The sequence below is a fragment of the Mangifera indica genome, chromosome 8 (assembly GCF_011075055.1).
Source record: "Mangifera indica cultivar Alphonso chromosome 8, CATAS_Mindica_2.1, whole genome shotgun sequence".
Taxonomy (NCBI): Eukaryota; Viridiplantae; Streptophyta; class Magnoliopsida; order Sapindales; family Anacardiaceae; genus Mangifera; species Mangifera indica.
In genome coordinates this window covers 4,203,769-4,229,420 of record NC_058144.1, presented here as the reverse complement: position 1 = coordinate 4,229,420, position 25,652 = coordinate 4,203,769, and the positions used below count along the sequence as shown (strand labels likewise).

The following is a 25,652-nucleotide window of genomic DNA, read 5'->3' as shown; positions in this document are numbered from 1 at the left end:
CCCAGACTTAGGTGATAAATAGTTATACATAATCTCGAGCCTGTACTTCTACTTCTTGTTTTCTACCATACGAGGGATATTGTGAGATCTCCATGTCAAATGCATAGTGTGATTTATTGTTAATAGTGCACTTTATTAATCTTGCAGATAATTTCCTATCCAATTCTTTGGTTTTATGGAACTTGTAAAATGGAAAACATTCCTGGCTATTTCTTTCTTCTGTGTAGGAAGATTTATTCTATTGTTTCCCAATTCAGGATGGAGGTCACCTGAAGATGACTTGAACTATTCCTAAAGCCACCGAATGATTTAATCCGTTATTACCGAGTGCAGGAGGAGGAATAGCTAGTATCTGATACCTCATCTGGGATGATTTTTGGGGAATTCTGCTGATAAATTTAGGCCATTTCATCTCTAGCTTGATTAACCTTTGCCATGATTGTGAATCATAAATCTCAGACTACGTGATCATATTCGTTGTGCAGGAGTTCGCTTATTTGTTAAAGGATGTGAGAATTGCCAGTTAGAATCCTCAAACAAACTTCTCTGTGGAATTAATAGTTACCTAAACAGATAATAAATTAAATTCTCTTCCCCTGCCCACATTTTCTAGTGTCAATACTCTCAGTACCATATAATTAAACTCCATTATATTAATATTGTTTGTTTCCCTACATGGGTAGTGATTGAGACTCTCGCAATTATTTTAGACAGGTTTGGTGGGATACATATATACATTATTGAAGAGATCTAAAATTTTATGGTTCTAGGCATGTGCAAATCTCCCTCTGCATGTGCATTTGGTTGCAGATATCCGCATTTCTGATGGCTGCCACCTAACGATCAGGGACCTACTACTATTTAGTTTGCCCAAAATAACTACTGCACGGTTCAGTCTCTTCCTGTTATTGTCTGATAAATAGGAGAAAATTAACTCTCACAGGTAGTTTAAGTGGCAAAAACTTGAAATTTCAAGTATGATAGTAAGAGTTCAAGTCCCCGCTTCAGCTCCAAAGGGATAGTAATTAGGGCTAAATTTGAGCCGAGCTAAGATAGAACTCGAGTTCTAACTAACTCGTTATTAAAATGATGTCATTTTAATACATATTGATTAAAATGACGTCGTTTTATATTAAAATTTTTAATTTGCTAGTTTGATGAATAACTCAAACTCGAGCTCGAGCTCATTTAGGGTTGGCTTGTTTCAAACTCGTTTGAGCTGAGCTCGAGTTCAGCTTTTGCTTTGTTGCAAACCCTAACAGTAATAGAAAAGGTAAAATTATCAGCTTTTGCAAGCCCCAGTTGGAAAACTAAACCAGACAGCTGTGGAAAAGGTTCATGGAGGCTTTTGGTTCAGGAGAATATTCTTAGGAAAAGGTTCCAGAATGGCTTCACGGATTAAGCATACGGGAAAAGTTGTGGGAAAAGGCGGCTTTATCTTTGCTTAAAATATGTTTGCACTATCATGTAAACACTAAAAAGCTGTGTGGGCGTGGCCTGGGTGAACACTCAAACAGAATGTGAAAACACAAGTAAACATTAAAAAGGTAGTGTTGAGGGAAGCTTTTCCTTGATTCTTAGGCCCCAGTTGGTGAAAAAGGCATCAAATATAATGGTTACTGTGTTTTTTAGGCAATGTCATGACTCATCATCTTACTGCATTTCTACTTTCTATTTTAACTCTTCGTTTTGATCTTATTAGAAATTTAGGTTAATGATGAAGAAGGAATGCTTAATATGAGTGCACGTATAATATTGGAATTTTTGGGTAATATGTTTGACATGTATGAAAGTTCACAGTATCCTAATCCTGATTTCACTTTTAATCTCTGTTAATGACAAAGAAACACTTCATATTGGCCATGGTGATTCTGTCTAAAAAACTCACCCCAACTTTTTTCCGGCCAATTAATCTATTGTAAGCATAGTTATCTATTAGTATCCTATAATATATGATACGATATGATACAATATAAATAAAAAATGATATATATCATAGGGTATATCAAATTAATACGATATAATAAACATATCATATGATACGATACGTATTACTAATACAAAATCGATACACTTTTTATAAAAAATGATGATATAGTACGAGTGTATATACAAAATTTTAAACTTTTAATGTGTTTATGATATTTTCAAAAATGATAACGTGTTAATTAAATATTTTTATTTTTTAAAAGTTATATCGTATGATACAATACTCGATACTCGATATACAATACAAAAAATTAGATTTTTGATATACAATACGATACACAATTCAATTACCATAATTATAAGTTCTCCCTCCCAAATGAATTTGCATTTTTTTTTTCTATATTTGAGATTGAATAAAATTATGAATTCAATGGTAGCCAAAATACACCAAAAACATTTGAATTCTAGTAGATATAACGCTCACAATTCGACTTGGTGAACATAACATGGTCAACCATGTCTAGCTTCATGCGATATTAGATTACATCATTTTAAAATATTGATTAATTTTATTAATTAATTTATCTATTACGATTTAATAGTTGAAAAATTAATTTTATTTTTTTAGATTAAAGATAATGATTTGTATCATTACTCTTCATTATGGGCTTAAATTTGTGCATATTGTATTAAGCCCACTCAGAAAGAGAACTGGGCCATGTAGATGGTCCAACGTAGTTAGTAAACAACTTCCTGGTATTTGCTATGTTTCCACATAAGGAAAGGCAAAAGCTTTGAATCAAATGTACCAATCAGTTACCTTCAGTTAATTGTCAACTTTTATTTATTTCCCATGTAGCCTAGAATTCTAGTAAATTAAATAGATTTTAATACTCTAGATTGGAGGATAGCTCAGAACTTCTAAAATAAGTATTGAGTATGTACTGCCATAAAACTTTCTTATTAGAGTTTCAAGTTTTTTGTGAAATAACCTTTCCTTCAAGGAAGAGGGAGGAAGCGTGCAAGAGTCCAGTCAAGATCCCACATCTATAGCTTTTTTCCTTTTTTTAATAATGATAAATTATTATTTTTAAAATTTTTTTAATAATAATTGATTTATTTATTTATTTCACTAGCCAGTCATTTTCTTTATAAGTTTCAGGGAAGGTCAGGTATCATGATTCATAAATACGTCAAAGAGCATAAGTTTTCCAAGACTTTCAGATTACTGTTTGTACAGGTAACTGTCAATAAGATTAATTAATTTCTAGACTTTCATAACCAGTCGGGCAGGGAAGTATTAACTCGCATTGAATGCAATTCAAACATTCCAATTGTGAAAATAAGAGAACTTCCTCTATTTTTTGGATGTTCAATCTTCTGGTTCAACTTATGGATGACAATGGCATATGGGTTTATGTATTTGCCTACTGAATTCACATACAGAATTCTGTTCATCAGATTATGTATCACAGATAACTAAGAGTAATGCTTTTCTGAAGAAAAGTAGATTCGAAAGCTACAAATTACAACAGAGCTTATTGTTTACAAATTACAACAGAGCTTATTGTTTCTGAAACATTATACCATACGTACATCAAGTGGCATTACAAAGTTGTGATTAAACTTGAATTTGTGTAGACCTGCGTGCTGAGATGATAGTAAGAATCATCAAGGAAAGGAAAGAGAAGTAAGAGAGAGTAAAAGAAACTACAATTTTGTTACAAAATTTGCCGAAGTTATCACAAACGGCTGCCCAGCCGATGTGGTTGTTGCCATATTTGCCAATATAGCCTACTGCTGTTGCTGCAGAAGATGCAGAAATCACCAAGCTCATCGTCACCTGCCACATTCAAATTCAAATCACCCCTTAAACTAAAGAAATGGGACTTGAAAAAAAAAAAAAAACCTTAACATACCAAATCGTGAATGAACAAGAAAAAATATTTTTTAGGGCTTGAGCTTTGCTGTCGACCAAGGACGAAAACGTAGAACAAGGAAAGTATTGTGCAGCCACATGCCGTAGCATTTCCAAAAACAAAAAACCTGAGAAAATAAAACAAGAAAAAGATTAAGAAGAGTGAGTTAAGGTGAAACAAAAAGGCCTTTAAATTGTTATATTTTTTTCTTCATACTTGAAAGCGGAAGAATAGCTATATCGAGCTTCAAAGGAGGTGCCAAAGACCACAACAGATTGCTTTGCGGAGGCCATCGCACATGTTGCAGCCAATGAAGTACCAATGGCGAAAAGCCTCAGGAAAATTTGTGCAAGATGGAAAATTCTTTGGGCTTTCAGAGGAGGATTCTGTTCAAACTTGGCTCCAGAGCTGTCCATTCTGAGAGGTTTGAAACTTGCAGATAAACAAGACTGATGAAAACAGAGGAAACAGCTTACTGTATTATGAAAGCTACGAGCTAGAGTTATGGATGAGGTACAAGAGTGTGAATTTATGGTGAGTATTTATAGAACATAAGACCAAGGAATATTTCCACGCTGAAAAATATAAAAGAATTGTATTTTTTATGTGTAAATTTAACAAAGGACTAGTATTTATAACAATATACAATAAGATACATAAAGGAAAAAATAAAAAAATTAATTTTTTGATTAACTAATCTTGATGATTGATTGTTAGGTTGATTGGTGGGATTGCATGATTACTTGATCTTGATTAATGATCTTGATTCTTGCTTGATTGATTATTGATGATTGAACAAAACATGCATTATCAAAAAGGCATAACCAAAAGACACAAAATAGTGTATAATGTGGATGATTACCAAAAAGGTGTTTATAAGGAGTTTGATTGCCAAGGATAGATAAAGGCAAATGGTTGATGATATACATATCAACAAATGCTGCTTCTCCTAAAAAGTGCTTTGGAATAGATGAAACAATAAGAAGAGCACGAATGGTTTCTAGAATATTTTTATATGTTTGCTCATCTCGACCATTTTGTTGGGATGTATCTAGATAAAAGTATTAGGGTAGAGTGTTATGATCCTTTAGAAGAGTGAATAATCGAGTGTCTTTGTACTCCATGACAATCTCCTTATAAACATCAAATAAGTGAGAATAATTATATAAAAGATAAATCCAAATAAATCGTGAGCAATTATCTATAAATATAACAAAATGTTTTGATTCTCCTATTGTTGTAATAGGTGTAAGACCCAAAATATCAGAATATATAAGATTAAAGGGTGAAGAAATAATAAAATAACTTTTATTGAAAGACAAATTAAGATTTTTATCAAGTTGACTCTCAAAATTTTCATCAGGATCCTAATAATCCTAATGAAGACAATGTTTTGAAATGAGACTCAGACACATGGCCTAATTGAAAATGCCAAAGACTCAAAGGCACAATAAACTAGATAGATGCAACAATATTAGTCATAAGAATATGAAACGATGTAAGCTCAAATAGTGGTTTTACTTTACGGCCTTTTCCAACTATCTTGCTTGTTTGTGTATCTTGCATAATACAACCATTATTAAAGAAATATAAGCTTAATCCATGTTCACATAATTGACCAACAAATAAAAGATTTAAGGAAAGTTTGGCAACAAGGTATGTGTCAGGAACAAAGAGATGTATAGTAGAGATAGATCTTATATGGCTAAGTTGCATTGTAGATCCATCAATAGTTTAAATATTACGAATCTTATTGGCTAGGGTCTTGAATGAAAATAATGATGAAGAATGAGTCGTATGATTACAACAGACAGAGTCAAGATACCATGAGGTATTACTTATGGTGACAAACAATGCAAATGCAGAAGCAGAAATAGAAGAACTAATACCAACTCAAGTGAGAGTTTGAGTGATAAGTGTCTCAATGTCAACCTCTGATAGAGTGCGTGTGTCAAAGGTAGGCACTGATGCATTATCTTCAATAACAACAACAACAAAGTAGGGATGGAAATTCTGATTTGGATTACGTTGTTGATTCCTTTTTCTTGAATTGAAGTTCCTCTTATCTTTGGAATGACATTCCTCATATGTATGTCTATTGTGATGACAATAAGAGCAATATTTTGAGGAATTACATGTAGGTTTTGTATATTGTGAGGGAGTAGCAAGAATTGTATCTGAGAGACGAATTTCTCAAGTTTGCATGCATGTTTTTTCAAAGATTAATTCTACTATAGTTATATCCAGTGTTGGTAAAGGATGTCGATGTAATAGTGAGACAAGAACTGATTCAAAATCTTCATAAAGAGCCACAAGAAACTGATTTAATTATTGTTTATCACAATATTGGATATAGAGCTCAACGTCATCATTATATATCCACTTAGGCTCAAACAAACTTAATTGATCCTACAAAGTAGACATTTTAGAATAAAAGTTATTAATTGACTCATCAATTTGTTATTTCAAATTATGAAGTTTGGCTTGAACTTGATATGTGTGAGCAAGATCATTGAGTGAAAATCGTTGAGCAAGAAAATCCAAAAAATCCTTGGCTCATTCAAATCGACTAAAGAGAATTTTGATGGATGCTAATGAAATATTTGAAATCCAAGATATAATCTTGAAATTGTTGTAATCCCATTGTTCAAGTCGAGTCTCAAACTCTTTAAGGAATTCACCATACTTCTTTTAAAGTTTATACTTTTCGTCGGTGACAAATCTCTACATTATATGATCTTTAAAAAAGTTACACATAGATTGAGTCCAATGATTGTAGTTTGTGCCATCTAAGATGATGGGAATATGTTGGGATATATCAGCTTGCACTTGAAACATGAGAAAAAAAAAGAAAAAACCTTTATGAACTCAATACCTATCAAATAAAAAGAAATATTCAAACCACAGTGGGTGGCTTTGATTGTTTGCTTAATTATTGTTGATATATTAGATATCTTCCACTGCATAATGATGATGTGATTGGTCTCAAACTTTTAATCATGATCACACATGAGAAATCTCTCAGACTATATTCTTGAATAGTTTGATTGATCTTGTTTGCAATTTTGTTTGAGATAATATCTAGGCGCTTGATGGCTTGACTCTTGGGAATAGGTGTCTCCCTCTTGCATGTTTTTGTTGTGAAATAGTTTAGTTTATCACCAATATTTAAGTGGAGAAGGCAAAAGCCCAAAGTCAGACTCATTAGTAAGTAATTAGATTTGTATAATACAAAGTGAATTGATTAGTACACTACCTGGTAAATAATAATACAATTAATTTGACAAAAATGTCACACAAATACTCGACATCAAATGATCAAATCAATCCAAATTACCATTAAATTTCTGCACACTGTAGTCAACAAGATAGTTGACTATTAATTTCTACCGTTAAATGGCCTGCACACTGAAGTCAATCAAGATGGTTGACTCTTTGGATTAGATTATTTGAATATTGTTGATGGATGTGATGGCATCCGTTAAATGCAAAAATATGGAAACACCAGAACCTGCTAAGAAAAAGATGCCTTCATTTTTACACTTACTCGTTTTTATTTCTTGTACTACTTTCTTTAAAGATGTATGGCTGTCTGTGCCCATTGTCAAATGACCCGGTGGAGCCAAGAGCCAACTTAGGTTTCAGCGAGTCTAGAGTGGTTCTTTAAATAAATACTGTAAAATTTAGAAAAATTAAGGGACTCTATCTATCAGATAATTGGATTTGGATGTTTGCTTTGCAAAGCTCTCTTTTTCTGATGATTCAAGAGGAAGGAGGCTGACACGCCACGTTCCTAAGAACCGACACGTTTTTAATGTTGGAATTACATAATTTTAGAGCTCAAAATTTGGGCTTTTTATGTATATGAACATTGGAATATCTTATGTGAAACTCCATTACTCGAAAGGGTGTTGGTATTTTTAAACAAATGAAGACCATAACAATTACCAAGTCATTTCAGACACAGACTTGTTGAAAAAGATTTAAATATAGTTTTTCCTAGAAAGTAACTGGGCCATGCCACCATTGTTGTAGTACATGAATGATGCAAAGGATGTGCTCGTGGGTTTTTCTTTTATTAATTTATTTTTTGCAACAAAGATAATATAAAACTATGTATATATATTTTTTAAACACATAATTAGATACATAAATGATATGTTATTATATGATTAAATAATTTTAAAATAAAGATAAAATAACATTTAATCATATAATGATATATAATTTGTGTAATTAATTATGTATTTAAAAGTGTCTATCCGTTGTCCCAAGAATCACCAAATTTGGAATTATGCTCCTTTACTATGGAACTTAACAACTCTAAACCAATCCATACTCGTAGGTATACTTTGAGTCACTTTGGCTAATATTATCCTCATGGCTGCCATTTTCTGTGACAGACAGCTCTGTTTTTAACCTAAATTCATTCCTATGACATTTCACCAAAAAATACTACACAACTTCCCTTGTAACATCGTCAGTTTGAATTTATTTCATCTTACATATAAGAGGTTAGTATTTAAGCAAATTCTTTAAGGCAAAGCAATCCCACTTATGGTAATTCTGTAGTGTTTTAAGAAATTAATGAGATTTCAGCCTTCCTTTTCCCCGAATTTCAAGTTATTCAGCTCTTGCCTTGTAAGAGGTAGAAACAAAGTTGGACGTGGCAAAGGCAGATTGCAGAAGATAGGCAAGTTTCAGCAGTTACTTGCAAACAATGGAGCTAAATACAACCACCACCAGCCAACCACTTTGACATGGCGAGCATTTACCCTTTTAGGGAGCAGGAAAATGAGAGCCAATCCAAATGGTAAACAATATTAAATGAGTCCTAATAATTCAGTTCATCTCTCCAAAAGTCTTGACTCAATCCCAAGTATCAATCACCCTTTAAATCTGCCAGTTAAATCATGCAGGTTAATTTCATATTATATAAAACAGAAAAAAAAATTAATAGGATGCTTGTTGTTTTAGTATGTTCATTAAAATTCTCAACCAATCATGCAAAATTCAGGATGTTCTATCGTTTTATAAGCATTAACTTTAATTTAAATAAAGGCCAAAGGACTATTTTCCACCCAAAGTATGCTACTATCTCAAAGTTCCCTCCGTTAATTTTGAAAATCTTATTTACTCACCCACGAACTGTTAAAATTAACGGAACCCTAACCCTTTAAAATTTTATCTCTTTTTCCTCCTAACCCTTAAAAACTAACCAGTTTTCCCTAGACCAAGTTTTAAAAAATAGCATTCCCCCCTAAGGTTTAGCTTTCAATCCCCGACGACATCGTTGACGACGAAGCTTTCCAGAGGCATTACCATGCTCCGACCGTCTTGTTTTTCTCTTGATGAAACTCTTCGACTTTCTAGACCAGATCTCGATCAACCGACGTTCTAGAGGAGAAAAGCGAGACGGTTGGAGCATGGTGATGCCTCTGGAAAGCTTCGTCGTTAGCGATGGAGCTGGATTTGGCGTCGGGGATTGAAAGCTAAGCCCTAGGGGGGGGGATGCTATTTTTTAAAACTTGGTCTAGGGGGAAATGATTAGTTTTTAAGGGTTAGAGGGGAAAACTAACTTAAATTTTAATTTATTTTTAATATTATAGATAAAATGATGATTTTACCCTTTAAACCGTTAATTTTAACAGTCCATGAGTGGATAAATGAGATTTTCATAGTTAACGGGTGAAAAGTTGAGATTACAACATACTTTGGGTAGGACATAGTCCTTTGGCCTTAAATAAGATATATAGTTGGAAGTCATAGGTCAAGCCGGTGGAAAATCATATTCCACGTCAGAGGTCAGTTTATGAGAAAAATAACTCGGTAGGTTTGGATGGAGAAGCAGAATGAAGAAGCATTAAGGATCATGAATAAATAAATTAATGATGTAATTATGTACAAATAAAAATGGGTTTGTATCCAAATCAGAGAATAAGATGAAAGGGAATTGCATGTACAGATATTTACAGAGGTTTATGAACAGGTTTGGAGAAGAAATAAATAGTGGGCATTTTCAGCTGGAATCCAATGGAAAATCATATCCAAGATGTAACCGCAATAAGAAAACAGCATACCCTAGTTAGACAGATTGACTGGCAGGTAGCCAATAAATGGAAGACAATTCAAATAATAATGCTCCATAAAGCCATATCTTAACTCTAGGCTCTAGCATTCGAGCAAAATGACTTCCTATCAGATAACTAAACCATAAATGTAACATGCCTCACTTAGTCTTTGGATGCCATCACAAAATTATGCCACAACCTGAAGTCTTCTGCCCATAATTTTGTCACAACCTGGAGACTAAACATTTATTTTGAACAACGAAACATAAAACAAAAATATATGTTGCATGTTGTAAGAACTGTATTAAGCAGGAAAACAGCCCTATAAATGCTGGCAGATTGTGGGATTGTATACTAGGTCTGATGCTCATTGTACGAGGGGTGAATAGCATTTGCAATCTAATGATAAGCATTTTGAAGTAGTGACATAATTCAATGGGAAAAAAGTTTGAACCAATTAGTAGGATACACAGAGACACAATACCTTGCCTTCATCAGAATCTGAATGGCGTTGTGGGAATAACAACCTCATGTCAATGTACAAGTAAAAATGTCGCTCTGCTTCATTATCCTTTTTGTTACTCCCTGGTGCACTTAAGGGGTCTGATTGGTGTCTCTGGACTGATCTGGAAGATCTTTTTGGGCAAGGGCATAAAAACCTGAGGTGAAGAGCACAGCTCAGAGCACTGGTGCGAGTATCATTCCTGTTGACCTTTGAAAAGACTATTTATAGATTTGCCCGCACTTCCAAGGCATGCATTTGAAAGGCTGTGGCCCACTGGTCCTTCACACCCGAGTTCATAGCAAGATTCCCATTATAGCCAAGACCATAAATTTCAATCCCTTCTAGACCCTTGTACGGATGTCTATGTACAATATCAGGCTCATTCAAATAAGCAGACTCTCCACTAAATGGTAAAGAATGACTAATGTTTGGAGCAGAAGATGGCTTGACATGGTTTTTTACGTTGCAATCCCCCTGTCTTCCATTTCCAGGTGCAGAAGATGCTAATGTGATTCTTTGGCGGACGAATGTCTCTTTAAGTATGCACAAGGTTCAAAGAGAACCACCGATCATCAGAATCTCACCTTATACTGAGAATATAAATAATTTAAAAACAACAGAAAGCTCATTGCTGTACACAACTAATCATAAATAGAATTCCATTCCATGATTCTGCTTTACACATTATTGAAAACAATAGGTTTGCTTCCCCATTTTATGGACTCCTAATTTTCTGTAGATCATACCAAAGAATTTGAACACCTCCTAGAGTCCTCAATATTCTATTTAAACCAGTTCGAAAAAAAAAAAATCCTTTTGTTTCCCTTTTTTAGGGACTCCTAATTTTCTGTAGAACTTACCAAAGAATTTGAACACCTCCTAGTGTTCTTAATATCCTATTTAAACCACTTCGAAAAAAATAGAAAACAATATACAACTATCCAGATACAAGTAACATAGAAGATAAAGCTGTATATAAATGACACAAGGTACTCGTTGCCAGCAAGAAATTTTTTTCCAATCGTGCCACATCTCTATATGCTTCATATTTTTTTATCATTAGTGAGGAAAACAGAAAGAAAAGGAACAGCATCACGTGAGATATATTCACATGCAGGCCTAGAAGGAAGTAACTATGCATAACAATATACTGGAAAAAAGAAAAACTAAAAGATGTCGCTCAAGTGCTAGAATCTATTTTTCCTTTCCTACCTCTGTACCAACTGGCATGTCACTCAAATCAAAGTTGCAGAAGAAGGTGTGAATAGGTGTCTTATCTGGATTGCTAAGAACCTGCAACCAATTCAGTCTGTCAGTGTAAACCATCTATCTATAATACATATGTCTATATTTAAATTCCCATATGTTTTTAATACCTTAGTTGTAAAAGTACAAATGTGTAGAACAACAGGCAAGCAATTCCTTTTTTCACAAAAGCATGAGCAGATGGCAAGCATACACACAAATAGCAATGAAACTTCATGAGGTATTCACTCCTAAATGAGAATTTGTCTATCTTTATAGATTGTTCTCTCCGGAAGAATATATGCAAGGACAAAGTAGGAAGAAATGGTAGTAATAAATATGCACAAGTGGTAACCACAGCCAACATACAAGTAGGCTAGCCAGCCACGGATATCGTAACATTCCACTATTAATAACATTTCCTAATAGATTGATAAGGACAAAAATTCTTTGAGTAACATGATTTAACCTATAATATGATCAACCATCCAGATTAAAAAGAGGAAAAAAACAAAATCAGAACTTGTGTTTTAATTTGATTAGTAAAAAACCTTGATGAATATATTACCAAATGTATGTGCCCTTTCACGGGTATACGTAGTCGACTCCTATCTGCTTGAGGATTATCAATGCTAAGGCTCCTCATTTTGGGGCCCTTAGAATTGTTTGATAACAAATGAATAATCTAGTAAACAATTATCTCCATTAACACTATATACAGAAAATGGAAGTTCCTGTGATTTCGGTTAGAAATTTCCTTTACTCACATTAAGAACAGCTAGGAAACCATCAATTCTCTTAAAATTAGAGATGACAAAACAAAAAATTGTTAGTTAATAGACACTGGGGAAAGTAAAAAGGCCAGTGAACATGCCATGAACCAAACACATTGTCATTAACAACTTAAATCACAAGTTAAAATGCCAACCTGACTAGCTTTTCCAGATAATAACTGTCCAGAAAACAAGGACTCCTCAAACAAACCAACCAATGACCTCCTAACTGCCAGTCCACTGGCACTTCGTACCAATTTGACACTTTGAGAAGCAAGTTCTGAAACCTGACTCCAGTGACATTCTGAGCCAGTGACAACCTCAGGAGCAAACAGATCTAACTTTTCTTGATAATACTTAAAATCTTCAAATGATTTACTTGGCATCCTAATATTGTCAACCCTTTTGGAAGATAAAATGCCAGGGAAAGTTCCATCAAGTGACTGTTCCATATCCTTCAAGGTTATATGGTTCTCATAGAACTCTTTATTTACATCTCTGCATCCACCCAGAGATTTTATTCTTTGAGGGAATTTCGGACCAAGAGGAAACAGAGACAGGGGAGGTGATACCACTTTTTTTAGGTATAGCTATAGCACCAACTAAAGGCCATTGGTGGAAAACTTGAAGTTTTCTGCAAAATTGCCATATGGTGAACTCGTCTACTCAGAAAAACTAGATGTAGACCAGATCAGAGAACTGAAATGTTTGGAGTTGCCAATATGAGCTTTCTTTTGCTCTTGTGAGATAGGCAAATCATAGTTATGGTTTTTACCAGGAAAGCACTTTGATAAGGACTGCCACCAATCTCCAGAGCATCACCATTAAATCGATCAGGGAGAAGCATTCCACTCAAAGGAGACAGTAAACCAGCGGCCTCAGCAGCATTTTTGGTTATATTAACCATGGCGGATGAAGACTGATTTCTATCAAATGCAGCAACATGGGAATGCAATGCCTTTGATTCAAAACCCACAATCCTGGGAAAGGGTGTTTGAGAATTCTGCTCACTTTTAGAAGTGAGCCAGCCATCCCATTCCATAGAGTCATTATTCAAACTATGCATATTTGATCTAACAGCTTTATATACATGCAAAACATTCAACTCCTTTGAAAGCTCTGAAACGATTTTCCTGGCGTAATCTATGAAAGAAGAGCATGGAAAATCTATCTGCATTCTATAGCCAACATATCATCCATGCACCCCAAATAAATCACAACTGCTCACATTAACAATTGTGGTGATGTTTGCATAATATTGCTAAGAGATGCAGCCATTTCCTCAGCAATACAACCAGAAGACACCTGAGGCAAGCCCATCTCGAAAGTTGAGTATATTTCATGTCAAATCTTCCAAAGGATCCTGTTTTAGTTCCTTATTATCCTATCTAGTGTACTCAATTGCCTTACCACCCCTAAGCATCTACCTGAATAAATATCATTTTGACCTCTCCAATGAACCAATGAGCTCAAGTTTCTCAATCCCATCAATGCCATTAATGAAAATCTATGTTCAGTTGCTAGAATTTCCAGAAGGGTACTTGCACCTGAGTAAAAGCAAAATATATGGCAGAGGCTTCTACTATCTATCTACCAAAATCAAGGCCATCTCAACTATAGATCCTTCTTCAGATTATTTACATAAAAGAAAACCAAATCCAGATACCCAAAAAATATTTCAACATTATTTATTGATCTCTTTGCTCTGAACCAGCCAGTAAAGAGACAAGGGTGGTTCAAGGGAAACCAATGAATTATCCTGCAGATATAGTCACAAAAACCAAGCTAAATGATTTTGTCACCATAATATACTATAACAGAACCTGAACAAATAAATCTACAAACTTGAGTCTGTTTTCCCTTTCAAAACCCATTATGCGCACAATTCATAATTTCCCTAATTGAGCTTAAGTAATCTTCTCGACTAAAGTAGCTGACAAAGAAATATGATCATACTCAGATGTCCAACTGAGCACGTTACACATAATTTGCAGATTATCCATAGGATTACAGGTTGTTTTTGAACGAGCACAACCAAAATTCCTTACAAAAACCTTCAACAAACTAATAATTCATTTCCAATGTAATCACCAACAACCCAGAATGACAGCAACCTTTTAGCAAATAAATCCAAAAGCCAATGCCTCAACTCAATCAAGAAGTACATGAAAACTGCAGACAGAAGCACAGATTCAATAGTCTACAGATCTTCAAGATATCCACAGACCAGAAGAGAACACAAAAACTCATCAATTGTTTTAACCGTAAAAGTACAAGGTGCATTTGATTTCTTAATATTGGTTAAAAAAAAAATAAGAAGGCAACTCAGATTATACAAAAGGTAAAATTTTCATCACTTAGGATCATATAAACAAAATCTTAGTGAGCTTAAGCTCAATACAAATTAAGAGAAATCTAATGTCAATGCCTAAACAAAAAGTGAATACATAAACAAACATACAAATAATATAATATTATATAATTAAATATTAAAATAATATATCACTTATATGCTTATTTATGTATTTAAAAGTGTATATAAATTGATTTATTGACAAATTAATTGTTCTCAGTCTTATTCTTCGTTTGTCCAGCCAAAGGTATGATATCGAACCGGGACAAAATTTCCTTCTTTATTCCGATTCCCAAAAGAACCAGATAGGAAAGCTGCACACATCCCCAGAACTTAAAAATTGCAACTTGCACAAATTATGTCGATGACATCAAAGCCAATCCTCAGATGTTTTATCCAAACAGAACCAATAAAAAAAAAACAAAGGAACACGCACCAGCTAAGCCCGTTATTACACACATGAAAACGACAAAACCACTCTCAATTCTGCCTTTTCCTTGTGCTGTCTGCTTCTTGTATAATACTTACGGTTCCACGCATTTTCATGACTCTCTCAAAGGAATCTATATTTTTGTCAGTTTAATTTGTTTTGGGTGTTGGTGATTAGTTGTAAGCCTCCAATGTTGTAAAGAAATTGGACGTCATCGCTCATATAGAAATTTCTGGCTCTCTTGTATTCGCACTGTACTACTGTGTTCTCCTCAAACCAACCACCCCACATCCTTCCTCACTTTGTCTTCTTCTTGCTAATTAATTTAATTAATTAGAAAATTACTCCACGACCAGACCTTGGTTTTCGCTTTCATCTTTGCTCAGTTGCTCCTTCCTTTCATGGAATGGTCCACTACCAAGTTCTAATTTTCTTTTAAATGATAAATGTTGTATTCTTGTTTTTATTTCCACAAGCTTAAATGAAAAATTCATACACAAATAGGCATTGCAATTATCTGAAATTGACAATTTTCTAAAAAATTCATATATAAATAGGGATTACAATTTAAAACTACCATAAACGGATAGTTTTAAATTGAAATTGTCGATTCATGAATTATGATCAAGTTTACTTTCTCTCACCTCTTGTTCAACTACATAAAAACAATATTATAGGAATTAATCAACCTCGAAGCAATTGCTTCTTTGATCTCCAATAGAATCATTAAGCTCCAAAGTTTCAGTGAATGGGTAGGTTAACATTTAAGGTTTTGACAACTATTGATAGGAGTAGTGACAATGTGGTAACACTAGTGTTAGAGAGATGGTGATCACTAATAATGTGAATGGTGGACCCTGAGACTTATAATTTTAATTGAATATAAAAATATTTTTTACGCGGGTATAAGTAAAATCATTGTCAAAATTTTTTTAGGTTTCGTTGTTATTTTAAATAAATAAATCATATGAAATATAATTTCTGATCGGAATATCTATCCCTTTCCTCTTTTTTACAGTTTGGTTATTCTTTGACAGTAAATACTTTTCTTATTTTTTATTATTGAAAATATTTATTTATAATAAAAGAGAAATACGAATCATTTGCTGAACTTGAAACGCGGTCTTCTTGTCTCGTCTAATGGGGTTTCTATGTTCTCATTCACACTATATAATTTCTCTCCAACTTTTTCATATTAAAAACAAAACAAAATATGACTGTGGAGTGAGCGACTTCTCGCATCGCAGCCCGACCTCTCACTGCCAATTCGCTTTCTCTCAATTTCTTGCTTGAAAAAACAGGCAAATACGATACAAAGCTCAACTAAAATAAGCAAATTAAACCAAAAGCTTTAACTAAATCAAAAATTTCTTTTTCATTCAGGGTTTGAATCAAATTGAAGACGATGGTAGACTTTGGTCGTGTACAAAAGGAGCTACAAGAATGTAGCAGAGACATGGAATCTTCTGGCATCAAAATCTCTCCTGATTCTGACAATCTAGTTCATTTATCGGGTACCATTCCTGGACCGATCGGCACCCCTTATGAAGGCGGCACTTTTCATCTCGACATCAAATTGCCAGGTGAACATTTTCTACTTCTTTATCATATCTTCGTTTCTGGGTAAGCTATACGACTAATAATCTTCATTTTTAGATGAATCCTGATATGGGTTTAGGGTTTTTAAGCGGTTATGTGCTCAACTTGTGAGGTTCGTAATTGTGCTGTTGTAATGGGTATCTTGGAAAAGTTGGACTATGTCACCAGGCGTTTAATCTCATCAAGGTTACCAAAGTTATGTATTTTTGGTAGTGTAATACACGATATCTTATTGGTAACACTCAAATTTTTTTTTTTTGGCAATTTTATTTCAAAATTTGTTAATTTGACATTTTGTGTCATCAATATGATGATGCAAATTAAGAGAAAAAATGTCTAAAGAACGTTACTGGACCAATATTACCAAGTTCTGAAATTATTAAATATTTGACCCACTTGAGGGTTCCTACCATATTAGGTATTTCACTTGGTATGCTAGTAGTTACTTATTTTCTTGCCTGTAATTAGTTGTATTTATGATGCTGTACGTTCTTGACTTGTATTTTTTATGTTTGGTTTTTGTTTGCAGATGGATATCCTTTTGAGCCTCCCAAAATGCATTTTGTGACCAAAGTTTGGTAGGAATTGCTTGTGCATTGCTTTTATTTCTAATTTGCTCCTGTAGTTTTTATTGATCTAATTAAAATGCATGCATTATATGTGTCCAATTGTTTCTCTCGTGATGGTCTCAGGAAATTTTAGCATATGGTGGTTGTACAAGGACGGCAATTGATAAGCTTTAGAAAACAGAACTACTTAAATTGGCTACTATTGATTGCTTTGGTATTTATTGTAGAAATTAAATGCAAAGGGTACTTCATAGTTTGATGTGCATGCCTGTTCTCATGAGCATTGAGATGAGATTGAAGCAATTTTTACTCCAGGGAAAACTTTGATAATATTGCATTTAGCATGGTCGTGAATGTCAAACTGCATATATATGTACGCATATCAACTGTAGAAGGCTTTTACACTAATCAACGTTTCATAGCTGTTAGTTGACTAATTGTTGTGAGTCACATATCTATTTTCATGGCTTTTTTGTGGGCTTATGTGTTTTCTGAACTTGAGATGTGACATTTTATTTAATCCATGCCATTTATGGAGATGGTAGTAGCTTGATAGAGGATTTTTAATTCGATCTACTGTAGTTGATTTCTAGACTCTTTTAGCATGTTCTGGTAACTTTAGTTCAAATTCTTTTGATTCTTTCAATCCTCTTGATGTCTTCATGTATAGGCTTTATGTGGATAACTTTCTCCCTTTTATGACCTTAATCACATTCTCCTGCCTAATGAGGTAGAACTTGAAAGTGTGTACAAAAAAGATACCCTATTTTTACCCAACAGTTGCTTAGCACTTGTTGAAGCCTTTGTTTTCTGACCTGTTGAAATAAGAGTAAAGATGAGTGTATTGGACTCTTAACACACAGAAGTGGTCTCTCATATTTTGAAAACATGATGTATATTGGTATGGTCTTTTTCTCTTATGAGATATCGTTGCAGTTTGAGATATCAGTGAGTTACTATAGGTATTCTATCAAATTGATTTCTGTGTATTTATAATTAATAGTAAGGAAATTTAATTTTCTTGGTGTTTCTGCTCACTGATCTGATCTGTTATGCATTTATTTTTAAGAATATATGTAATGAATTGAATATTCTGAAATAATTAAGAAGTTTGTTGCTAGATTACTTTGGTGGATGGGAATATTTAGGCTGAGTACACAAATTATATGTTAGTTTATTCAACAGTATGTACTGGTAACACCTGAATCTTTTTTTAATGCTTTTTGAACTTTATGAGTGAAGGCACCCTAATATAAGCAGCCAAAGTGGAGCAATTTGTCTAGATATCCTGAAGGATCAATGGAGCCCAGCACTTACTCTTAAGACAGCACTTCTCTCTGTACAGGCATTGCTGTCTGCTCCTGAACCTGATGACCCTCAAGATGCTGTGGTAGCTCAACAGGTCTACTTTCCTTCCACCTTGCTCCTGTGGTTATACTTATGTATTTCAGGCAGATTTTGTGTCGTTAATTTCAGACTAAGGTTTTTAATTCTGTGCCAGTGTTGTTTCAGGGCTCCCACTCATTCCCAAACTTTTGTTGTAATTCTAAATTAGTGTCTGTGACATTGCAGTATCTTAGGGACTATCAGACTTTTCTAGGAACAGCTCGCTACTGGACAGAAACTTTTGCTAAGACATCGTCTCTTGGGGTAGAGGAAAAGGTTTGCCTAATCTTGGCCTTTCTCTGATTGTCTTTTATGCCTTTGATTTAGGTTACTTATAGGACATTCTCTGTGGGCAGTCTCTTCGTCTAAATTAGAAGCTGTCTTACTAGCAGGCACATCCTTATTGTTAATATACTAAACCAGTGGTGGATTGTTAACAGGTACAGAAACTCGTGGAGATGGGTTTCCCTGAATCTAAGGTGAGGAGTGCTCTAGAGGCTGTTGGTGGCGATGAAAACGTGGCCCTTGAAAAGCTTTGCTCAAGTTAGGGTGTGCTGCAGCTGCCTACTGAATATTATACAAAGTAATTAATCTGAATATAAGCTTATTAGTGTAGTCATGAATTCAGTAAATTTTCTCTTATTTTGGACTGTCCTCCATTCAGTTAGGCATGCCTCTGAAGTCAGTTGCATCCACCTATAATACTCTGCAACTTCCTGTCTTTCACAAATGGAGTTGCTTTTGCCGCCAGAACTAATTGCCAATGACATTTCAGAATTTAATGTGAATTTTATATTTATACTGTTAACCTTCTTTATTTTATTACCAGAGCCATATATTTTGGCAATTAGAAAGTGATAATCCTATAGTAAATTAAGCTTTGTTATACATATCACGATTTCTAAGGCCAAAGGCCCAATCGACCTAAAGCAGCCGACGATGACTCAAGTTGTAGAGATGGGAATCCATACCCTGCCTCCAACATTCAGTAATCTGAACACGATAACTGCTAAAGAACATAACATGGACCTCTATTTTGTGTGCATGAAATTAAGCTAATTTTCCTGTTGGCTAAATAAATAAGTTAGTTTTGTCCATTTAAATACTGATGGGTTTTGGCAAAATCCGGCAGATGTCAGATAATCAGTAAGTCAAATTTATTTGAAGTTTTTATTGCATACATGGCACAAATTTTTTACGTGGTCAACTCGTCAAAATTATCAGACAAAATTTCCCCAAAATCCCTCACAACTTTAATTTATCTGACGTGCAATTTTTTTTTTTTTAAAGTTTGAGCCATTTTCTTTCTAAGAGTACAAACCCAACTTATGTATGTTTGAATGGCTGCCAATGCCATACCATTCATTATCAATTTTGGTTGGCCTGTAAGGATTTTTCACCTTTATTTCAAATTTTGTTCAACATGATTATCTTAAACACAATTGTTATGTCTCCGTTAAGGTTCACTCACAAGTATGGACATTAAACCCATTGGAAGAGAGAAGAAGACAGGGAAACTTCAACTTGCATTGTTGTATTCAATACCTCCACCTTAAAATCAACACTTTTGATAACTAAACCAACAACTATTAAAGAAGAACTAAAACATTGGTAGAAAGAACAATATAGGGCAAGAATCAGTACCAGAAAGCAACCCACTATAAACAATAATTTAACAGCAGTGACAAAATTTAACTTTCCTTGGAGGCCGGGGAGCACAGATGATGAAGAAAATGATTGCCAGGACTAGAGCTACCAGTAGACCAAGCAGCATATTTTCCGGTTCTAATCGGCACACCAGTCCCATATTCACTATTCTCTTCAAAGTGTCACCCAAAACTTTCTTGCAACTATAATATTAGAGCAAAGATACAAAAACTAAGGAAATGAAAAATAATGATTGTTGAGATAGCAAGTGGTAATGAAAGAAGTTAGCTATCACACTGGTTCCTTTCCAATCCATGAATAGAGCAACCAGTGGACAAGGAGAAGGGACACATCAAATCCAAATTTGGCTCTTTCTTTTACTTCCAGTTTTTCCATTGTGGTGGTCCCTCTCAATGGAATCTGTGAACTAGAGTCAATCATACAACTTGCTTCTCTGGTTAAACTATTACTTAATAAAAACATCATCTTTATGCATTCAACCCAAGCCCATATGCGTCCATAAATTCAGTACTCACACCACAAGGTTTATGGTCAAGGTCAAGACCATAGAGACCAGCACACGTCAAATAATGGACGACATATCCCCCTTAAAGTATGTTATATTTTCAAATTTCTCCATTTTAATTTTAAAAATCTCAAATACTTACTTATAATTAGTTAAAGTTAATGGTAATGAGGGCAAAATCATCATTTTATCTATAATATTAAAAATAAACTAAAATATAATCTTTTTTTCTTCCCCTAAACTTTAAAAACTAAAAGTTTTCCCCCAACTGAAGTTTTAAAAAATGATAGTCTCCCCCTAAGATTTAGTTTCCAAATCTCTTATGTCAAATCTAATGCCATTACCGACTATCTCTCCCTCTTGAAGCTTCCTCTCTCTCTGGTGATCTCTCTCTATCCATTTGGACTCCCGATTGACATCCAATAAGGCTTGGAAGACGAAGAGTTTCATCAAGGAAAATGAAACTCTTCTTTTTCCCAAACTTTCTAAGAAGACGATCGTCATCCCAGACTAAGACGACAACTTTGTCTTTGTCTCCCAAGCCTCATTTAACGTCAATTGAGCATTCAAATGGATGGAAAGAGGTTGCCAAAAAGAGATGAAGCTTCAAAAAGAAGAGACGACTAATAATGGTGTCGAAGATTTGGAAACTAAACCCTAAAAGAAAACTGTTATATTTTAAAACTTAAGTTAGAGGAAAACTTTTAGTTTTTAAAGTTTAAAGGGAAAAAAAGAGATAAAATTTTAAGTGGTTAAAGTTTCGTTAATTTTAATTACTCATGAGTGGATATTTAAGATTTTTAAATTTAAAGAAGAAAAACTTATAAAAACAGTATATTTTAGGTGGAAAATAGTCCTTAGGCCTTGACATTAGCAACAATCTAGACAAAATTATCAAGAAGCTTGAGTCAAACAGAGTCCATCATTGTCTGCTGGGCTTCAAGTCCGAAGGATTATACTTCAAAATACATATAAGCTCTGGCATATACATTTTAGAGCATAAATTTTTATAGTAGTTCTCTAATCAGCGGAAGATCAAGCGGACGTTAAACAACTAGGAGCCCCTGGTTTTGTTCATAGAAAGGCGTGTAGGATAAATTGCACTTTCTCAAATATATATCACAATCTTCAAAATACAAAATTAAAGTCCATGAACATTACTTCTCTCTTTTAATCGGGTGAGAACCCTTCTCAAGTCAAGTTCTAATACATTCCAGCTTAACCACAAGACGTAGGGTAAGACAAGATATCAAAATAACAAAAAGTCGTTGATTTACAAATGCCTAAATTTAGGACCTGAGGTGAAGATATTGTCTAACATGCACATGTTATGCCTTAATAAAATGGCATAGCTGCAAAATATGCATGTTAGCAAAAATGAGAAACCAAAGACTCGTGAAAATTAAAATTCATAGATAATTGAAGATTGATGATGGAGATCAATATAGCAATATTTATTTATACACAGAGAAAGTTGTACTTAAATCCAATATGGGATATAGGAATCTAAAGCAGAGGAAATGCAATCAAGTAAAATTATATGAAAAAATAAGCCTCTTATCTCTTCACATGGAAAGCTAAAGACAACCCATAAATTCTACTGCATTATCAAGTAGCTCAGTATAACAGCACAATTTTTTTTTTTTTTCGAAGTGGATCAAATGGTTGTGAACGTTACCTACAGTACAGACTCTACTAGTGACAAATGAGAAGTGTTGCCATGCATCTGACATCTAGCTGGTGTACTAAGTTATGGCACCAATCAAGACCAATTTGAACATTAGAAGGCTTAAAAAACTCATCAGTGAACATGATGATTGGGATTTGGAGTCCTTTAATGTTCAATTCTTGAAATTCCACTCACGCATTTATAATGCTAAGAAAAACCACGAAATTATTCTACGGAATTTTCATTGAGGTCATTCAACAAACAGATAGTATACTCTCACAAACCCAATTTTTCCTCTCTTTAGTCAACAGAAAATAAAACAGATATTTCTGTTCCAGGAGGAAACACTTTGACTGAAAGTATGTTAAATAAATAAACATCCAAAAACAAAAAGGAGTTTGAGATACATTCTAGAAACGCAGATCAAATAGAAACCTACGTTTTCACTTCTTTATAATCAACACTTGATAACTAAACCAACAACTATAGAGGAAGCACTAAAACATTGATAGAAAGAACAAAATAGGGCAACAATCATTAGCAGAAAGCAACCTACTACAAACAATAATTTAACAGCAGTGATATACTTTAACTCTCCTTGGAGTCGGGGGAACACAGATGATGAAGAACATTATTGCCAGGACTAAAGCTAGCACGAGCCCAAGCAGCGTACCATCCGGTTCTGAGCAGCACACCTGTCCCATCTTCACTATTCTCTTCAAAATATCACCCAAAACTTTCTTGCAACTATAATAATAGAGAAATGATACAACACTAAGGAAATGAAATATAATGACTGTTGAGATAGCAAGTGGTAATAAAAGAAGTTAGCTATCACACAGATTCCTTTCCAATGCATGACTGGAGTAACCAGTGGATAAGGAGAAGAGACACATCAAATCCAAATTTGGCTCTTTCTTTTTCTTCCAGTTGTTCCATAGTGTTGGGTCCCTCTCAATGGAAAATGTGAACTAGAATCAATCGTACCACTTGCTACATTACACATCAATTGTTTCCTTCTTTTGGAGGGGTCTGAATTCTTTGGTTAAACTATTACTTAATAAAAACATCATCTTTATGCATTCAGCCCTATTCCATCTGGGTCCCTAAATTCAGTACTCATACTACGAGGCTTAGGCTCAAGGTCAAGACCATATAGACCTGTACATGTGAAATAATTGACATTAGCAACAATCTAGAAAAAATTAACAAGAAGCTTGAGTGTAACAGAGTCCATAGATTGTCCGCTGGGCTTCAAGTCCAAAGGATCATACTTCAATATATATATACTCTCGCATATACATTTTAGAGTATAAATTTTTATAGTTGTTCTCTAGTTAGCATAAGATCAAGCGGCCGTTAAACAACTAGTGGCCCCAGGTTTTGTCAATAAAAATGTATGTAGGATAAAGTGCACTTTCTCAAATACCTACCACAATCTTCACAATACAATATTAAAGTCCATGAACGTTACTTCTCTCTTTGAATGGGGTGGGAGACCTTTTCAACCCAAGTTCTAAAACATTCCTGCTTAATCACACAACATAGGGGAGGACAAGACATCAAAATAAAAAAAAGGTGTTGATTTAAAAATGCCTAAATTTAAGACCTGACGAGAAGATATTATCTAACATACACATGTTATGCCTTAGTAAAATTGGCATAGCTGCAAAATATGCACACTAGCACAAATGAGAAACCATAGACTCATGAAAATCAAAATACATAGATAATGAAGATTGATGATGGAGATCAATATAGCAATATTTATTTATACACAAAGAAACTAGGAAAAGTTTTACTTAAATCCAATATGGGATGTAGGAATCTAAAGCAGAGGAAATGCAATCAAATAAAATTATATACAAATTACAAAAAAAAAAAAAAAGCCTCTAATCTCTTCACATGTGAAGGTAAAGACAACCCATAAATTATACTACACTATCAAGTAGCTCAGCATAACAGCACAATTTTTTTTTTCCGAAGTGGATCAAATGGTTGTGGACGTTACCTACAGACTCTACTATTGACAAATAAGAAGTGTTGCCAGGTATCCGTCATCTAGCTGGTGTACTAAATTATGGCACCAATCAAGAACAATTTGAACATTAGAAGGCTCAAAAAACTCATCAGTGAACACGATGATTGGGGTTTGGAGTCCTTTAATGTTAAATTCTTGAAATTCCACTCATGCAATTATAATGCTAAGAAAAACCACGAAATTATTCAAGGGAATTTTCATTGAGGTCATTCAACAAACAGATAGCATACTCTCACAAACCCAATTTTTCCTCTCTTTAGTCTGCAGAAAATAAAACAGATATTCCCGTTCCAAGCGGAATCACTTTGACTGAAAGTATGCTAAATAAATAAACATCCAAAAATAAAAAGAAGTTTAAGGTACACTATATAAACGCAACTCAAATAGAAACCTAAGTTTTCACTTCTTTGACAAATCCCTCGTCGGATTCTGGCAAGGGATCAACTTGAAATGAATCACTGAGACTACTTTGTTGCTGTTGTTCATTGTCGATGACTTGCTGCATGTCTCTTAGTCTAGTCCTTACCACATTTGTAACCAAAACTGTAAGAGAAGAAATATTAATCAGTTCATATTCATACGCAGGGTGAAAAGAGAGAGAGAATAGTGTGTACTGGCGGCGGTGCCGACGGTCCAAACCCAGAGTATTTTCAGGCCGGGGTTTGACTCTCTCGCCATTTGAACCACCAGATTCTTGGGAAGTGTAGTCGATTATCACCTATTTTCTCAGAAGATGTGATCAATGTTGTTTAATTTTGATGTTTTCAACTTTTCATTCTGTCAGACTAATAACAATTCGTATCCCCAAGTGATCAACAAAGTTTCACATGGAAAATGGGCTTTGCCATTTCCATTATAAAAGTAAAGTGGGCTGGGATAATTAAGTCCAACAAAGTCAATCACGCATCAGCATCAAAAACTTTTCTTAATTGGATAGTTTCATTTCTAACTTAAGCTAAGAGAAAGCATCAGCTCTGCAACTGCAAGCAA

General features: G+C 34.2%; 3 protein-coding genes and 1 long non-coding RNA gene across 7 annotated transcripts; 1 reads left to right on the top strand and 3 right to left on the bottom strand.

The window, feature by feature from the left end:
* Positions 1 to 3,421: 3,421 nt before the first annotated feature.
* Positions 3,422 to 4,401, bottom strand: LOC123223169 (CASP-like protein 1F1). The gene is made up of 3 exons (XM_044646266.1): positions 4,065 to 4,401; positions 3,849 to 3,975; positions 3,422 to 3,772 (listed from the first exon to the last, which is right to left on the bottom strand). The coding sequence occupies exons 1-3, from the start codon at positions 4,262 to 4,264 to the stop codon at positions 3,551 to 3,553; spliced, it is 549 nt and encodes a 182-aa protein (XP_044502201.1). The 5' UTR covers positions 4,265 to 4,401; the 3' UTR covers positions 3,422 to 3,550.
* A 5,393-nt stretch (positions 4,402 to 9,794) lies between these two features.
* On the bottom strand, positions 9,795 to 14,859 carry LOC123224383. Its single transcript, XM_044648022.1, has 3 exons — positions 12,598 to 14,859; positions 11,637 to 11,717; positions 9,795 to 10,957 (listed from the first exon to the last, which is right to left on the bottom strand). Exons 1-3 carry the CDS (start codon positions 12,892 to 12,894, stop codon positions 10,928 to 10,930), a joined length of 408 nt encoding a protein of 135 aa, XP_044503957.1. The 5' UTR covers positions 12,895 to 14,859; the 3' UTR covers positions 9,795 to 10,927.
* A 1,522-nt stretch (positions 14,860 to 16,381) lies between these two features.
* On the top strand, positions 16,382 to 19,587 carry LOC123222505 (ubiquitin-conjugating enzyme E2 27-like). 3 transcript variants are annotated; one of them, XM_044645323.1, is made up of 7 exons: positions 16,382 to 16,526; positions 16,609 to 16,808; positions 17,354 to 17,402; positions 18,636 to 18,795; positions 18,966 to 19,055; positions 19,220 to 19,362; positions 19,448 to 19,587. In XM_044645323.1, exons 2-6 carry the CDS (start codon positions 16,631 to 16,633, stop codon positions 19,325 to 19,327), a joined length of 585 nt encoding a protein of 194 aa, XP_044501258.1. In that variant the 5' UTR covers positions 16,382 to 16,526; positions 16,609 to 16,630; the 3' UTR covers positions 19,328 to 19,362; positions 19,448 to 19,587. The 3 variants fall into 3 exon arrangements, with proteins under 3 accessions (XP_044501258.1, XP_044501257.1, XP_044501256.1); XM_044645322.1 differs by having other exon boundaries at positions 19,444 to 19,587; XM_044645321.1 differs by having other exon boundaries at positions 19,220 to 19,587.
* A 3,259-nt stretch (positions 19,588 to 22,846) lies between these two features.
* On the bottom strand, positions 22,847 to 25,652 carry LOC123222514. 2 transcript variants are annotated; one of them, XR_006503642.1, is made up of 3 exons: positions 25,277 to 25,565; positions 24,055 to 25,205; positions 22,847 to 23,782 (listed from the first exon to the last, which is right to left on the bottom strand). It is a non-coding gene; the product is annotated as an uncharacterized LOC123222514 (long non-coding RNA). The 2 variants fall into 2 exon arrangements; XR_006503641.1 differs by having other exon boundaries at positions 22,847 to 25,205; positions 25,277 to 25,652.

Coding starts and splice junctions, on each gene's coding strand:
- LOC123223169 (XM_044646266.1), bottom strand. CDS start 4,264: ATGGACAGCTCTGGAGCCAAGTTTGAACAGAATCCTCCTCTGAAAGCC. Junction 3,976..4,064: donor AGCTATTCTTCCGCTTTCAA/GTATGAAGAAAA, acceptor TTATTTTCTCAG/GTTTTTTGTTTTTGGAAATG. Junction 3,773..3,848: donor TCTTGTTCATTCACGATTTG/GTATGTTAAGGT, acceptor TGAATGTGGCAG/GTGACGATGAGCTTGGTGAT.
- LOC123224383 (XM_044648022.1), bottom strand. CDS start 12,894: ATGGAACAGTCACTTGATGGAACTTTCCCTGGCATTTTATCTTCCAAA. Junction 11,718..12,597: donor TATCTGGAAAAGCTAGTCAG/GTTGGCATTTTA, acceptor AATTGGTTGCAG/GTTCTTAGCAATCCAGATAA. Junction 10,958..11,636: donor ACATGCCAGTTGGTACAGAG/GTAGGAAAGGAA, acceptor GCATACTTAAAG/AGACATTCGTCCGCCAAAGA.
- LOC123222505 (XM_044645323.1), top strand. CDS start 16,631: ATGGTAGACTTTGGTCGTGTACAAAAGGAGCTACAAGAATGTAGCAGA. Junction 16,809..17,353: donor TCTCGACATCAAATTGCCAG/GTGAACATTTTC, acceptor TTTTGTTTGCAG/ATGGATATCCTTTTGAGCCT. Junction 17,403..18,635: donor CATTTTGTGACCAAAGTTTG/GTAGGAATTGCT, acceptor TTATGAGTGAAG/GCACCCTAATATAAGCAGCC.